The 14,361-nt window shown below is 44.6% G+C and overlaps 1 protein-coding gene across 1 annotated transcript in view; it reads right to left on the minus strand.

The window, feature by feature from the left end:
* Positions 1-6,986: 6,986 nt before the first annotated feature.
* The window catches only part of LOC116986999 (polymeric immunoglobulin receptor-like), a 75,000-nt gene continuing 67,625 nt past the window's right edge, over positions 6,987-14,361 (minus strand). The window contains exons 8-11 of the mRNA XM_033042882.1: positions 12,455-12,503; positions 9,950-10,038; positions 7,674-7,720; positions 6,987-7,241 (exon numbers count right to left, since the gene is read on the minus strand). Of these exons, the coding sequence (XP_032898773.1) occupies positions 6,987-7,241; positions 7,674-7,720; positions 9,950-10,038; positions 12,455-12,503 (440 nt within the window). The remainder of the gene's footprint in view (positions 7,242-7,673; positions 7,721-9,949; positions 10,039-12,454; positions 12,504-14,361) is intronic.

The following is a 14,361-nucleotide window of genomic DNA, read 5'->3' on the forward strand; positions in this document are numbered from 1 at the left end:
CTGATCATCCAACTCAGTATCCCGTAGCTGCCTTCTCTCCATACCCCCTGATCCCTTTAGCCACAAGGACCACATTTAACTCCCACTTAAATATAGCCAATGAACTGGCCTCAACTACCCTCTGTGGCAGAGAATTCCACAGATTCACCACTCTGTGTGAAAACTGTTTTTCTCATCTCGGTCCTAAAAGACTTGCCCCTTATCCTTAAACTGTGACCTCTTGTTCTGGACTTCCCCAAAATCGGGAACAATCTTCCTGCATCTAGCCTGTCCAACCCCTTAAGAATTTTGTAAGTTTCTATAAGATACGGGTGGGTTTAAACTAAATCGCATGCTTTCAAGAGAGAGTTAGATGGAGCTCTTAAAGATTACGGAGTCAGTGGATATGGGGAAAAGACAGGAACGGGGTACTGAATGTGAATGATCAGCCATGATCACGGTGAATGGCGGTGCGGGCTCGAAGGGCCGAATGGCCTACTCCTGCACCTATTGTCTATTGTCTATTGTCTATTTTCTTTCACATCTTTTGTTTTATAAAGCTGCGACCAGAACTGTGCACCAGACTACCATATGTTACCTAACAAATGTTTTGTGCGGGTGCCAAGATATCAAGTCACTCATTGAGAAACCCACCTTCAGATACTTGGAGATGTAATTGAAATGTTGGTTCGCCAGGTGTAGTAATTCCACATCTGTACCATCCTGTATCTCCAGAGTGAAGACCCTCCACAGTCACAGTAAATATTCCTCGTGCCGGGTTATCTGTGATTGACACTCTTCCGCTCTGTCCATGTTCCCCATTTGTTTCCACTACATGTGTACACTGGCGACTTGTCCCAGGGCACCAGTATTTTGTGTGTGAGCGGTACACTGCTGCACAGTGACAATCGATTGTGATCGCTCTTCCCAGAACCCCTCTTACTTCGCTCTCCGCCCACGGTGCACCTGAAACTGAAGGAAACACATTTCATAAATAGAAGAGCAAAATTAACCTTTCACAAACATATACATTATAGTATACATCAATGTGTACAGGGGAGTCCGCCCAATCATTTTCGTAACCTGTGTTGAATTCAACCTAGATTGCGATGAGAGACAGCTACTGTACACCGTCCCTTACCACAAGCACATGTCGTTCCAAAGCGCTTCCCATCCATTGTGGGTGTGAATGGTGAAGAATGATGCATTGATGCCTGTTGCAATTGGAAGGCGCTGTCTGGGGAGTCTTGGTGAGTTGCTGCAGTGCATCGTGCAGATGGTGCAAACTGCTGCTGCTCTGCATCAGCGGGGGAGGTTGAGGATGGGGTGTTTATCAAGCGCGATTCTGGGTCAAGACAGACGAAGCACAAGTGTTCAGCGAAACTGTGGCCTATGCTTTGCTTGGCCTCGCTGATGTAAACCATTCACACTCGCTTCTGGATTTCTCCTCTGTGCGCCTCCACACCCACTGGGAGCTACATTTCCAAACTCACTTTGACAAAAGTAAGGGTTATACTTTATCGAGTGACGGGCAGGAAGATTCACTTTAATTTTGATAGATTACTGGAGTTCCACCAGAGATTCACACAAATTAATACGTTTTTAATCCTGCCATGATCATGACATTGTTTTTAATCCTGCCATGATCATGAAACCCATGCGGACACAAGCAGACCGTACAAACTCCATACAGACAGCACCCAAGGTCAGGATCGAACCCGGGACTCGGATGCTGTGAGGCAGCGGCTCTACCTGTTGTGCCAATGTGTGATTGTCTCAGATATCTTTCAACTTTCCTTGCAAGCAAGAACAAGGATTGAACCATGGTTAGCAGCATGGGAGCTGCATGCTTGCAAACCGGCAAGCTAAGTGTAGATTTAAGTCTATGGTACTTCCTCCCCGATGGTTTTGCAAGCCGACTGTTGCATTGCGTTGCATTGTGTTGCACAACCACAGAGCTACTCAAGGCAGCTGTGCTCTGGACAAAACTGTTATCCATCTACTTCTGCAGTATGCAATTGGCAAGAAAACGTTATAGATACAGCATGGAAACAGGCTCTTCGGCCCACCGAATCTGCGCCAACCAGTGTTCACCCCGGATACAAATTACTGTGCAATTTAACCTACAGACCTGTATGTCTTTGGTGTGTGGGAGGAAACCGGAACACCGCGAGAAAACCCATGCGGACACAAGGAGAACGTACAAACTCCATACAGACAGCACCCGAGTCCAGCATCGAACCTGGGTCTCAGGCGCTGTTAGATAGCAGCTCTACTGCTGTGCCACTGTGTTCCACCTACTGACCTGCCAGGGCAATGTGTTCCCCCTGAGCTAACATTCTTATACCTTCGATTGTCCAGCATCTGCAGTTCCTCCTTAAACATTCTTATACTCTGCATGTTCTTGCTGAATTCTTGAGAACCAGAGGACATAGTTTGAGAACTAGAGACATAGGTTTAAGGTGAGGGGGAAAGATTTAATAGGAACATGAGGGAAGCTGGACAGGATAGGTTTACAGAGATATGGGCCAAATTTCTTTAGTCAGAGGGTTGTGAGTTTGTAGAATTTATTTCAACAAGCAACTGTGGAAGCCAATTCGATGGATATTTTTTAGGCAGAGATTGACAGATTCCTCATTAGTGTGGGAGTCAGGGGTTATGGGGAGAAGGCAGGTGAATGGAGTTGATAGGGGAATGTAGATCAGCCATGATTGAATGGCCGAGTGTAGTTGATGTGCCGAAAGGCCAAATTCTGCACTTAGAGCTTATGAACCTATGAACATTGTGTTTAAGAAGGAACTGCAGATGCTGGAAAATCGTAGGTATTCAAAAATGCTGGAGAAACTCAGCGGGTGCAGCAGCATCTATGGAGCAAAGAAATTAGGCAACGTTTCGGGCCGAAATCCTTCTTCAGATCAGTCTGAAGAAGGGTTTAGGCTCGAAACGTTGCCTAGTTCCTTCGCTCCATAGATGCTGCTGCACCCGCTGAGTTTCTCCAGCATTTTTGTGAGGTTATGAACATTGTTTGTTTGTGGGTTTCTGCTACAGTCATATTCTGAGAAAAGTAACACCAGTCCGAAGTAGGTCCCTGACCTGAAATGTCACTTGCCCATTTCCTTTCAGAGATGATGTTTGACCCACTATAGTGTTTTTTTGTTTATTTTGCTCAACTGCTCATATTAACAGGAAGCACGTTGACCACAGCAAGATGCAGCTCACACATTTGACTCAGACCACAATATTTATTTCCATCGCACGTTGGCATTTGATGTGTTTGTACATTGACTGGAAATGTGTTCAAAAAAAATAAATATGTATTGTAGGGTCAACAAATTAATGAACAAATATGTCAGGCCCCATTCGGTCCTTCATAACTACACTATGCATTAAACTCATAGTTTATCATTTATCATATCAATATCCAGTGCTAGTTCTATTTCCATAAATCGCGTAATAATTAAGAAACAATTGTTCACAGGCTAGATTGCATTTGAGTCATAGTCATACAACGCAGAAACAGGCCCTTCGGCCCAACTTACCCCTTCACACTGCGATTGGACAATTGAGCCAAGGAAAACCTCATCCCTTCACTTGCACTCTCCTGCTCAGTAAGAACTTTGCATATTTTGAACAGAGTACCTCGAGAGTTGGGAAGAGGTCCTGTAGCAATGCTGCTAAGACCAGAATTTCCAAATGGAACTTTCTTCTGCTACAGAAAATGTGATTTTTGGAAGTGTTTCTGTGGTCATGACAGTTGAATCTTCTTGGTTTAGAATCTCACCCAGAAATTTGCAGTTCAGGCAGTGATGTACTCTACCAGTTGGCACTGTGGTGCTCGTGGGTCATGTGCTCATGAACTGAGGAGGGACGTTGTAGACGGGAAAATTTCACGTGGACTCTGGGCTTGTTTTCAGAAAAAAATGTTTTATTACGAATTGGCCAACTTTGGTTACACATGTCATGGGGAAGATGCCCTCAGATACAAAGCATTCAGAGCCTTTTACACAACCACGTCTACATTACCTTCCTCCCCGAGCTTTACCTTGCATTCGCAGTGAGTAGAAAAGATAAAGGAATTCATGTATATTACTCTGTTGTGCTGCTGCAAGTCCATACTACATGACAATAAAACACACTTGACTCACTTTTTTCCTTCTAATAGGCTATAAAATCTGTGAATATTTCTGCAGTTCCACGCTACATTACTCCCCTCCATCTCCCCTTGGCTGCGCAGGATCCAGGGATGGGCTCACTAAGGATCATTTTATTTGCAACTGGTCACTGAGGCAGGTAAAATCCAGTCTAGACCAAGTTTCAGTGAGACCCCTTACCCAGGCTTGAGGATCATTTTACATCTTGGGCTTATCTGCCTTAGCCCATTATCCACTTGAACACATGTCCTTGCTTGATCCATTGCGCCTTTACGGACTTGAACCCACAATATTTTGGCCCAGAGACAATGAGTTGTGGTGTGCTTAGGCAGACACTTGCAAGTGATTATGATGGGAATGTTTAATTATTATCTTAATTTACCCAGACCCAACACTTCTTCGTCTGAATGTTCAATTAACCAACCCTTTGTCTATTATAACGATGTATCTCTTACCTCTGACTCTTGTGGGTCTCGGCAGGGAACCAGATAATCCTCAGTCGAGGGACCGGGGTTTCCTGGGAATTCGTTCGGGAGTTCAGACTTAATGGATCCGATAGTGCACTTTTCACTCCCCTCGAGGTTCGGAGCAGACAGCAGCCGCTTACTCAGTCATCGGAGATGGTCCCAGTGAGATCCTGCCGACTACGGCAATGTTAAATTTCTATCCGCGCTATCAAACAACAAACCCCATTGGTCACTTTAAGAATGTAACAAGTCCTGTTTATTACGCATGCGGGAGTGGGAGAGCGTCCACGAGTCTGTTTACATAATCGTTGCCCCTCGCGGTCCCACTCAATTATTCTTTGCACAGGCAGCATATGTATACATGAGTAGCACGGGTCTAGCTAATCACACAATCAGCACATTCGTGCACCGGTTCTGGTTGTTTAGAACAGATGTGTTTTTCTCTGCAGCACAACTTGGTATCAGGACTGTTCCATTTTTAGTTACAATACCTTTTGCAGTTCTGCAAAACCATTCATTAGTTAGCAATTCTAAGTAAGTAAAGCAGACTCACCACGCGCAACAAGCAATCTGTTACGTACACATTGACTCTTAAACCCCCATCCATAGTTTAAGAACCAGAGGACATAGGTTTAAGGTGAGGGGGGCAGATTTAATAGGAGCCTGAGGGAACCTGGACAGGATAGGTTTCCTTCGTCAGAGGGTGGTGAATCTGTGGAATTTATTTTAACAGACGGTTGTGGAAGCCAATCCAATGGATATTTCTGAGACAGAGATTGACAATTCCTGATCAGTGTGGGTGTCAGGGGTTCGAAGGAGAAGGCAGGAGAATAGGGAAGGGAGGGACAGATAGATCAGCCATGATTGAATCGTGGAGTAGACTTGAATGGCCGAAAGGTCTAATTATGCACTAAACACTTACTAACCTATGCACATTGTATGTTTGTGGGTTTCTGCGGCAGTCATATTCTGAGAAAAGTAACATCAGTCTGAAGTAGGGTCCTGACCTGAAATGTCATCTGCCCATTTCCATTCAGAGATGCTGCTAGACCCACTGAAGTTTTTTGTGTGTTTTGCTCAACTGCTCATATTGACAGGAAGCACGTTGACCACAGCAAGATGCAGCTCACACATTTGACTCAGAACACAATATTTATTTCCATCGCACGATGGCCTTTGATGTGTTTGTACATTGACTGGAAATGTGTTTTTAAAAATGTGTACTGTAGGGTGAACAAATTAATGAACACATATGTCAGCCACCACTAGGTCCTGCATAACTACACTATGCATTAAAACCATACCTTATCCTTTATCATGTCAATATCCAGTACTAGTTCTATTTCCTTGGATCCTTTAATATCTAAGAAACAATTATTCCCAGGCTAGGTTGTATTCGAGTCATAGATTCATACAACGAAGAAACAGGCCCTTCGGCCCTACTTACCACTCCTCACTACGTGCCATGGAAAACCTAATCCCTTCACCTGCACTCTCCTGCTCTGTAAGAACTTTGTATATTTCGAACAGAGTACATCTAGAGTTGAGAAGAGGTCCTGTAGCAATGCTTCTAAGACCAGCATTGCCAATCGAACTTATTTCTGCTGCATCTTGGGCATCTCTGCCTGAGCCAACTATCCACTTGAACCAATTTTCTTGCTTGATCCATTGCCCCTTTATGGACTTGAACACACAACATTTTGGCCCAGAGACAATGGGATGTGATGTGTTTAGGCTGACCCTTGCAAGGAATGATGATGGGAGGGTTGGGGAATTTGTGGGTGGAGGGAATGAGGGTGGGTATGAACGAATGGGAACCAATGCCATTTTATCATTTGTATGCATGATCTAGGCTCATTCATTATACTGGCGGATGAAAGAGATCGTAGAAGTGAGTGTAATTCGTAAGGTCATTTGTGATAGGAGTAGGCAATTTGACCCATCAAGGCTACTCCACCATTGAATCGTCGCTGATTTACCTCTCCCTCCTAACACCACTCTCCTGCCTTCTCCCCGTCACCCCTTACACCTGATGAATTGAACGAAACCGCTCAGAAGGTGTTTGACAAAGTATAGCTATAAAAAGATGCCGGTTTATCCAAAGACGAACCCAAAATGCTGGAGTAACTCAGATGGTCAAGAAATATCTCTGGTGAAAATTGATGGGTAACATTTTGGGTCAGGACCTTTCTACAGACCATATGAACATGGGTCCCAACTTCAAACATCACCTGTCTATTTTCTCCAGAGATGTTGCCTGACCTGTTGAGTTAGTCCAGCATTTTGTGTTCATCTTTGAAAACGTATAGGACAGATTAATGCAATGTAATCTAAATAGTGTGGTAAAGCAAGTGTTGCCAAATACTCACACCGAATTAAAAAATCTCTCCTAAGAAACGACAGAGGCATAGATTGACTCAGTGTTCTCTGGAGTCCCAGTAGAGTGGGGTTTCCGAATGCCCTTTGGGCAGTTGCGATGAAAATTGACATCTGCGTAGACGACAGCGTTTTCAGCCGCATGCTGCCTTGATCTCGACTTCCTTTGACAATTCACCACTGCATACGTGATTCCACCTTCATTGTTATCCAAATGGTCACCTGCCCTGTTGTTTTCCAGATTTGAATCAATGTGGTTCCCTTCCAACTGCCATTTCCTGAAATATAACAAAATCCCATTTTACAACCTAATAGATTTGAAAGGTCCTCAACAGATGTCTATTACAAAGTAGGTCTCAAACTGTTCAGTGTACAGAACAAGCCACGGCTGCTGTTTACAACACAAAGATAGCGCAGCACGGTGGAGCAGCGGTAGTGTTGCTGCCTGACAGCGCATACAACAGGTTTGTATTTTAGGTTAATTGGTTTGGTTTAATTGCAAATTGCTCCTAGTGTGTGTAGGATAGTGTTCGTGTGCGGGGTCACCAATCGGCGTGGGCTCGGTGGGCCAAAGGGCGTGTTTCTGCGCTGGATGTCTTAACTGGAGTGGACTGGTGTTGCTAAACGGCCTGTGTAAACACAGATAACTCAATATTATATATTCTTCATCACTCAGAAAATGTATATTTCACATTGTTACCTGGGTTTCATTGTTGTCTTCACCGTGTGATGTATTGTACTTGGATTCTGGAAAATATGTTGTCGAAAGAGCCATATCAGGAACAGGTTTAAACATCATTCATTCATATATTTCATTCATGTGTTCCATGTACCTTCTATATCTCTCGTTTCCCTTTCCCCTGACTCTCAGTCTGAAGAAGGGTCTCGACTCGAAACGTCACCTGTTCCCTTTCAAGAGTCAAGGGAGTTTTATTGTCATATGTCCCAGATAGAACAATGACAATCTTACTTGCTGCAGCACAATAGAATATGTAAACATAGTACATAACGGGAGAGAGAAAAAGGTTCAGTGTGTATATATACACATACACACATACTCAATCTGTTTATTTTATCCAGCTAAGCTGAGAACTACTATATTTGATGATTTTCTGTTGCGCTGCTGGCAAAATGTCGCTTCTGACCCGCTAATTGCTAGAGCATTTTATGTTTATCTTCAGTGTAAACCACCATCTGCAGTTCATTCCAACACACGAATGTTGTCACAACTTTATATTTAGGAGAACCCCAAAAGTACTGCAGTATATTTGCACGTACGGAGCAAGAATCTGCCCTCTTGTTCTGGTTACTTTATGTAATGTTCAGTATGGAACATATTCCCTGTGCTCTACCTATCCCTCCCTAAAGCTGCCTGAACCTACCTGATCTCCCGGTTGCTCAACACTTTAACACTCCCTCCCATTCCCACACTAAACTTTCTGTCCTAGGCCTCCGCCATTGTCAGAGTGAGACCCAACGCAAATTGAAGGAACAGCACCTCGTATTTCGCTTGGGCGGCTTACACCCCAGCTTGAGTTCCCTATCTTCAAGTAGCCCTTGCTTTACCTCTCCCTCCATTCCCCGCTCCTTCCCAGTTCTCTGACCAGTCTTACTGTCTCCGACTATATTTCATCTCTGTACTGTCATTCCCCTGACATCAGTCTGAAAAGGGGTTTCAACCCGAAACATCACACATCCCTTCTCTCCAGAGATGCTGCTTATTTCAGTCAGTTACTCCAGCATTTTGTGTCTATCGTCCTAACCGTATCTGCTCCAACAGGTTTTCGTAAGTTCATAAGTGATAGGAGTAGAATTAAGCTATTAGGCCCATCCATCTACTCCGCCATTCAATCATGGCGGATCTATCTCACCCTCCTAACCTCTTTCTCCTGCCTTCTCTCCATAATGCATGACACCTGTAGTAATCAAGAATCTGTCCATCTATGCCTTAAAAATATCTATTGACGCCCTTCACAGCCTTCTGCGGCAAAGATTTCCATAGATTTGCCACCCTCTAAAGAAATTCTTCCTCGTCTCCATCTTAAAGGATTGTCCTTTAATTCTGAAGTTATGCCCTCTGGTCCTAGATGGTCCCACTAGTGGAAACATCCACTCTACATCCATTCTATCCAGGCCTTTCACTATTTGATCTTTCAATGAGGTTTTCCCCTCTTTTTCATCTTTCCCTGTTGTATGATGGAACTTGGATCTGAAATGTTTACCTGTTTTACTTTCCACTAATGCTCTCTGACTGAGAAACAGCTCAGTGAACTTTCACATTTTCATCGGCGGTGGAGATAGTTGGCAGCTTCACGTTCATGGGCGTTCACATCTTGGATTCAATATGATCAGCCATGATCATATTGAATGGCGGTGCAGGCTCGAAGGGCCGAATGGCCTCCTCCTGCACCTAATTTCTATGTTTCTATGTCTATGTTTCTATTACCTGTCCAGGCTAGACCTGCCCTGCCTCAACTACCTCCTCTGGCAGTTCCTGCCATATACTCACCACCCTCTGTGTGGTGCAGGTATGTTGTACGCTGTCTATGTCCCTGTGAGGCTGCAGGCGTGATATTCATTGTAACTGTACTTCACCGTGCTTGTGCATGTGACAATAAACACGACTTAACCTGATTTGAAATACAACAGCTAATCACACAAAGCACATTCTAACAGCTGAGAGGATGAGAGTATCTATGTAAATCTTACTTCTACCTAGCCTCTTAGTTCTCACGCATCTCTGCCATTTCACACTCAGACATTTTCTGTACAGTAATGTTGAAATAACAGTTTTTGTCACCGAGTCACCATGATAGCATCAAACATGATAGCATTATTGATCTTTCATGCTTCCTGCTACATTTTATTACGTTAATGCAGGGCATTTGTTGATTAGAACAGAATTAAATCTCTTGACATTCTGCAAGGAACTCACACATGTATTGTGAAATTATTTAAGGGAAATCAGAAACTCACCCTTGGTTTCACGCTTTCGGTACCAAAAGAAGGTAATGATGAGAATCAGGAGAAGCACAGTGACACCAGACGCAACTATGTAAATGATCCTGTCAGACAGAGAAAAGGGAAGGGTGAGACATGGCTCATCATTGATTCTTGGCCTTCAGTAAAGAACAAAAGTCAAACATGTATATGGCACCTTTCATAATTTTTATGAAGTGTGCAACAAAGGAAATGAAGTGTAGAGTCTGTTTCAGTGGGTAATGCAGCAGCTAATCTGTTCACAGTAAGGTGACATTGACCAACGATCGTGAAACTGGTTGAAGAGCAATTGGGTCCAACCATTAAGGAACCCTACCTTCTCCTTCACTAAAAATGCATGGGAAATGTTACACTTTTATAGCAATGATTAGTTGAGTTGAGTTCAGCTGAGTTTGGTTTAGTTTAGTTTAAGTTAGTTTAATTAATTTTATTTTAGAGATACAACATGGAAACAGGACTTTCGGACCACCAAATCTGCGTCGACCAGCAATCACCATATATTATATCTACCCGAAACATTAGAGACAATTTACAGAAGCCAATTAACCTACAAACCTGCACGTCTTTGGAATGCGGGAAAAAACGGGAACATCAGGAGAACTCCCACGTGGTCACTGAGAGAACGAACAAACTCTGTACAGACGGCAACCGTAGTCAGGATCGTTCACAATCTCTGGGGCAGTAAGGCAGCAACTACATCACTGTCCCACCATGCCACAGTCATTGGAGTTTTCATATCTTACAGCTAGCACGCTACCCTCCCTCAGTACTGCAAAGGTGTGGTACCCGATGTACCCTAATATTTGCAGCTATCCTTGAAACCACCACTTTGTGAACACGGTTCTACAACCCTGTTCCAACCTCGGCGGAGAGAACACTATGCCAAAGAGAAAACAATGCACTTCTTTCAACAAATCTCACCCCAATGCCATTTACATCTCCATCTCCACCAACATTGGTTTGGACAGTGACTGCTCGTTTAGGGCTGTCTGGAATATGGAACATCTTCAACATATCTAGAAGGCGGCTCACCATGACCATCTCAAGGTCAGCAGTGTGACCTAACGTGCCTACCACACAGGGTCACGTTCTAGGTGGAGACACTTCCTGCTGTTGGAGTGACTGACATTGAGACTTTGACAAACTCCGCAAGTAGGTGTTTTAGCCCATATTTCACTATGCATTTTCCTTTCAGTACCACACCAGAGCAGGTCACAGCAAGGCAACGCAGCAATAGTTGTGTTTGGCAACTATACTCATCTCACACCATGGGATGAGGGTAGTGATGGAGAACTCATGGTGAATACCACAGGGAACGCCCTATAGAAACATGGAAAATAGGTGCAGGAGAATGCCATTCGCCCCTTTGAGTCAGCTCCGCCATACATTGTGATCATGGCTGATCGTCCCCAATCAATAACCCCTGCCAGCCTTCTCCCCATATCCCTTGATTCCACCAGCCCCTAGAGCTCTATCTAACAAGAGAGGGTTAGATACTTGACGCCGTACGTCACGCGCGAACTGCCCGCGGACTTCGCTCGAACTTCACGTCACTCACTCGACCTCCGCGCAGCCCCCGCTTCCAGTTTGGTCGCGCTTGCCGCATGTAGGTCGCATGCTGGTGGGACCGCCCCTCCACATCAGCAAGACAAAATGGTGACTGGACGATCGTTTCACTGAACACATACGCTCAGTCCGCCTGGGACTATATGATCTCCCAGTTGCTAAACTATTTAACTCCCCCTCCCATTCCCACACCGACTGTTCTATTCTGGGCTTTCTCCATTGCCAGAGTGAGGCCAACTGGAACTTGGAGGAACAGCGCCACACATTTCGCTTGGGCATCTTACAGCCAAGCGGCATAAATATTGATTTCTATAACTTCAAATAACCCTTGCATCCCTTCTCTCTCCGTCCGTCCCCCACCCTCGTCGTTGTACGAATTTCACTGTTGTCTTGTAGTGTCTCATTGTCTATACAACTCGGTTTCAACTAGCCCACAGCTAACAATGGATCGTTGCATTCATCATCGTTACTTGTGTTGCATATCTTTCATTCATTGTTTTATATATTTCTATATCACCGTCGATATCGCTCTCGTTTCCCTTTCCCCTGACTCTCACTCTGAAGAAGGGTCTCAACCCAAAACGTCACCTATCCCTTTTCTCCAGAGATGCTGTCTGACCTGACGAGTTACTCCAGTTGTTTGTGCCCATATTCAGTTTAAACCAGCATCTGCAGTTCCTTCCAACACAATGAAAGGCGAAATTTGCAGAACGCACATAGACGGCACCTAAGTTCAGGGTCTTGGCGTTGTGAGGCTGTGGTTCCACTGGCTGTGTCTGTGCATTCAGATCAATAATCGCAAAGGCCTTTAATGCCAGCGAACGGAGGAACCAACTTTCTCCCAATTAAAGCAATCCCAATCAAAACACCAGCAATTAGTACATGGCACCTTGCATTGGAAACAGAGTATTTTACCTTGATAAATCATTGGATCCTTTCGAAGTTTCACAAGAATATTCAAGTCCTGTTGGAACAAGGAAATAAAAATCAGTTTCACTGATTTTCACTTGCAGTTGAAGAAGAGAGCATGCTTGTCCGATGTAAGGAGTTTATAGTGTTAATAGACAGGGCAATGTTTCTCCAGTGTAAATTGCAGCAAATGGGAGATGCTTGCACAACTCAGGTACAACTCAGGTCGCCAACATTAGGGCGGCACAGCGGTAGAGTTGCTGCCTTACAGCGCCAGAGACCCGGGTTCAATCCTGACTACGGGTACTATCTGCACAGAGTTCGTATGTTCTCCCTGTGACCGCGTGGGGTTTATTCAAATGCTCCGGTTTTCTCCCACATTCTAAAGACGTGCGGGTTTTTAGGTTAATTGCCTTCTGTAAATTGTCCCTTGTTGAGTAGGATGGAATTGGTGCACCGGTGAAAGGCAGCTGCTTCCACCTGGTTTTCTAAACTAAACTAATGGAGGTGATTTCATGCGAGGGATAGTGCCTGGGATAAAACATTACAGTTCGAAGGAGAAGGCTGGATAGATAGGGATTTTAATCCATACAGGAAAAGAAGTGGGAACCAATTCAGCTGTGCAAAGCTATGAGGAACATAGATAGGGTACTTTGTGGGAAATCAGCACAGCAGATGTGCGTAGAAATGGGGAACATAAGGTTGGGTTAAGGAGTAGAATATTTGGAGGGTATATGAGCAAGAAGTATTTTTAAACTTAGATAGTGGAGGCACATGAATTGTCAAGTCTGAGAAGATTGTGGATGAGGGGCTGTTAAAATGGATTAGTGTCGATGGTTCTGAATGGTCAACATTAACACAGTGGACCAAAGCTGATACAGTCCTCGAGGAGTTATCTGTGGCCACATTTACGGATAATTTCTGTTCCCTTCCCATATTCGAGCGTCGGTCATGTGGAGATGAAGGAAAATGTAAGTGCTTGTACTGATGTCACTGCAAACCGTGTTGCTCATTTGTTTCCACTAAAACTCTACACGGGCGACTCCTCCCACGGCACCAGTATTTTGTGTGTGAGCGGTACTCTGCTGCATAGTGACAATCGATTGTGATCGTTCTTCCCACAACTCCTCTGTCATCCCACTTTGCCCACAGTGCACCTGAAACTGAGGGGAAAAACTTTCAGATGGAGGGAAAATTAACTGTTTAATGGAAATAGATACATTTTGAGGATTACATGAAAGAAAAACTTAAATAGTTCCATGGTGTGTCATATTGCTTCACGGCCAATGTCTCCGGTCTGAAGTGCAGGCAGTGCTGTTATTGTACCAGTTGTGTCAGTGTTCTGTCCCCGTGTCAGTACAATTCGGGTTCACTTCCCACTCCAGATCCCAGAGCAGAAACTGGGCTGGGATCGCAGTGCGGTACTGAGGGAGCGCGGCAGTGTTGCAGGAGCTGCCTTTCAACAATCCCAGGCGGTGCCCGGCCTATCACCCTACAGAAATACCCCACTTTGCTATTTCATTGGCGGTGCCGCCGTCTGCGCTGCCACCATTCATCTCTCAACCGACACCGGGCCGGACACGTGTTTTTTCTTTTTTAATTTTCAAATTTCGAATGTCCTCCCACTGCAGGTTACATGCTCAGTAGTATGACGTTTCCCCGAATTGACGATGAAGCCACGAGAGACTTGGGTGGTCCCATAACTGTTGCTGAGGTCCAAGCAGCCATCACATCGCTGCAAAGCGGAAAGTCACCCGGCCCTGACGCCTTCACTGTAGAATATTACAAAGCTTTCTCTGCTCTCCTCGCACCTGTCCTGAGAGATATGTACAATGAGGCGTTTTTACATCGTCGCCTACCGCCCACCTTGTCGTGGGCTACTATCTCCCTAATTCTTAAAAAGGAGAAAGATC

Source organism: Amblyraja radiata, chromosome 24 (genome assembly GCF_010909765.2).
Source record: "Amblyraja radiata isolate CabotCenter1 chromosome 24, sAmbRad1.1.pri, whole genome shotgun sequence".
NCBI lineage: Eukaryota > Metazoa > Chordata > Chondrichthyes > Rajiformes > Rajidae > Amblyraja > Amblyraja radiata.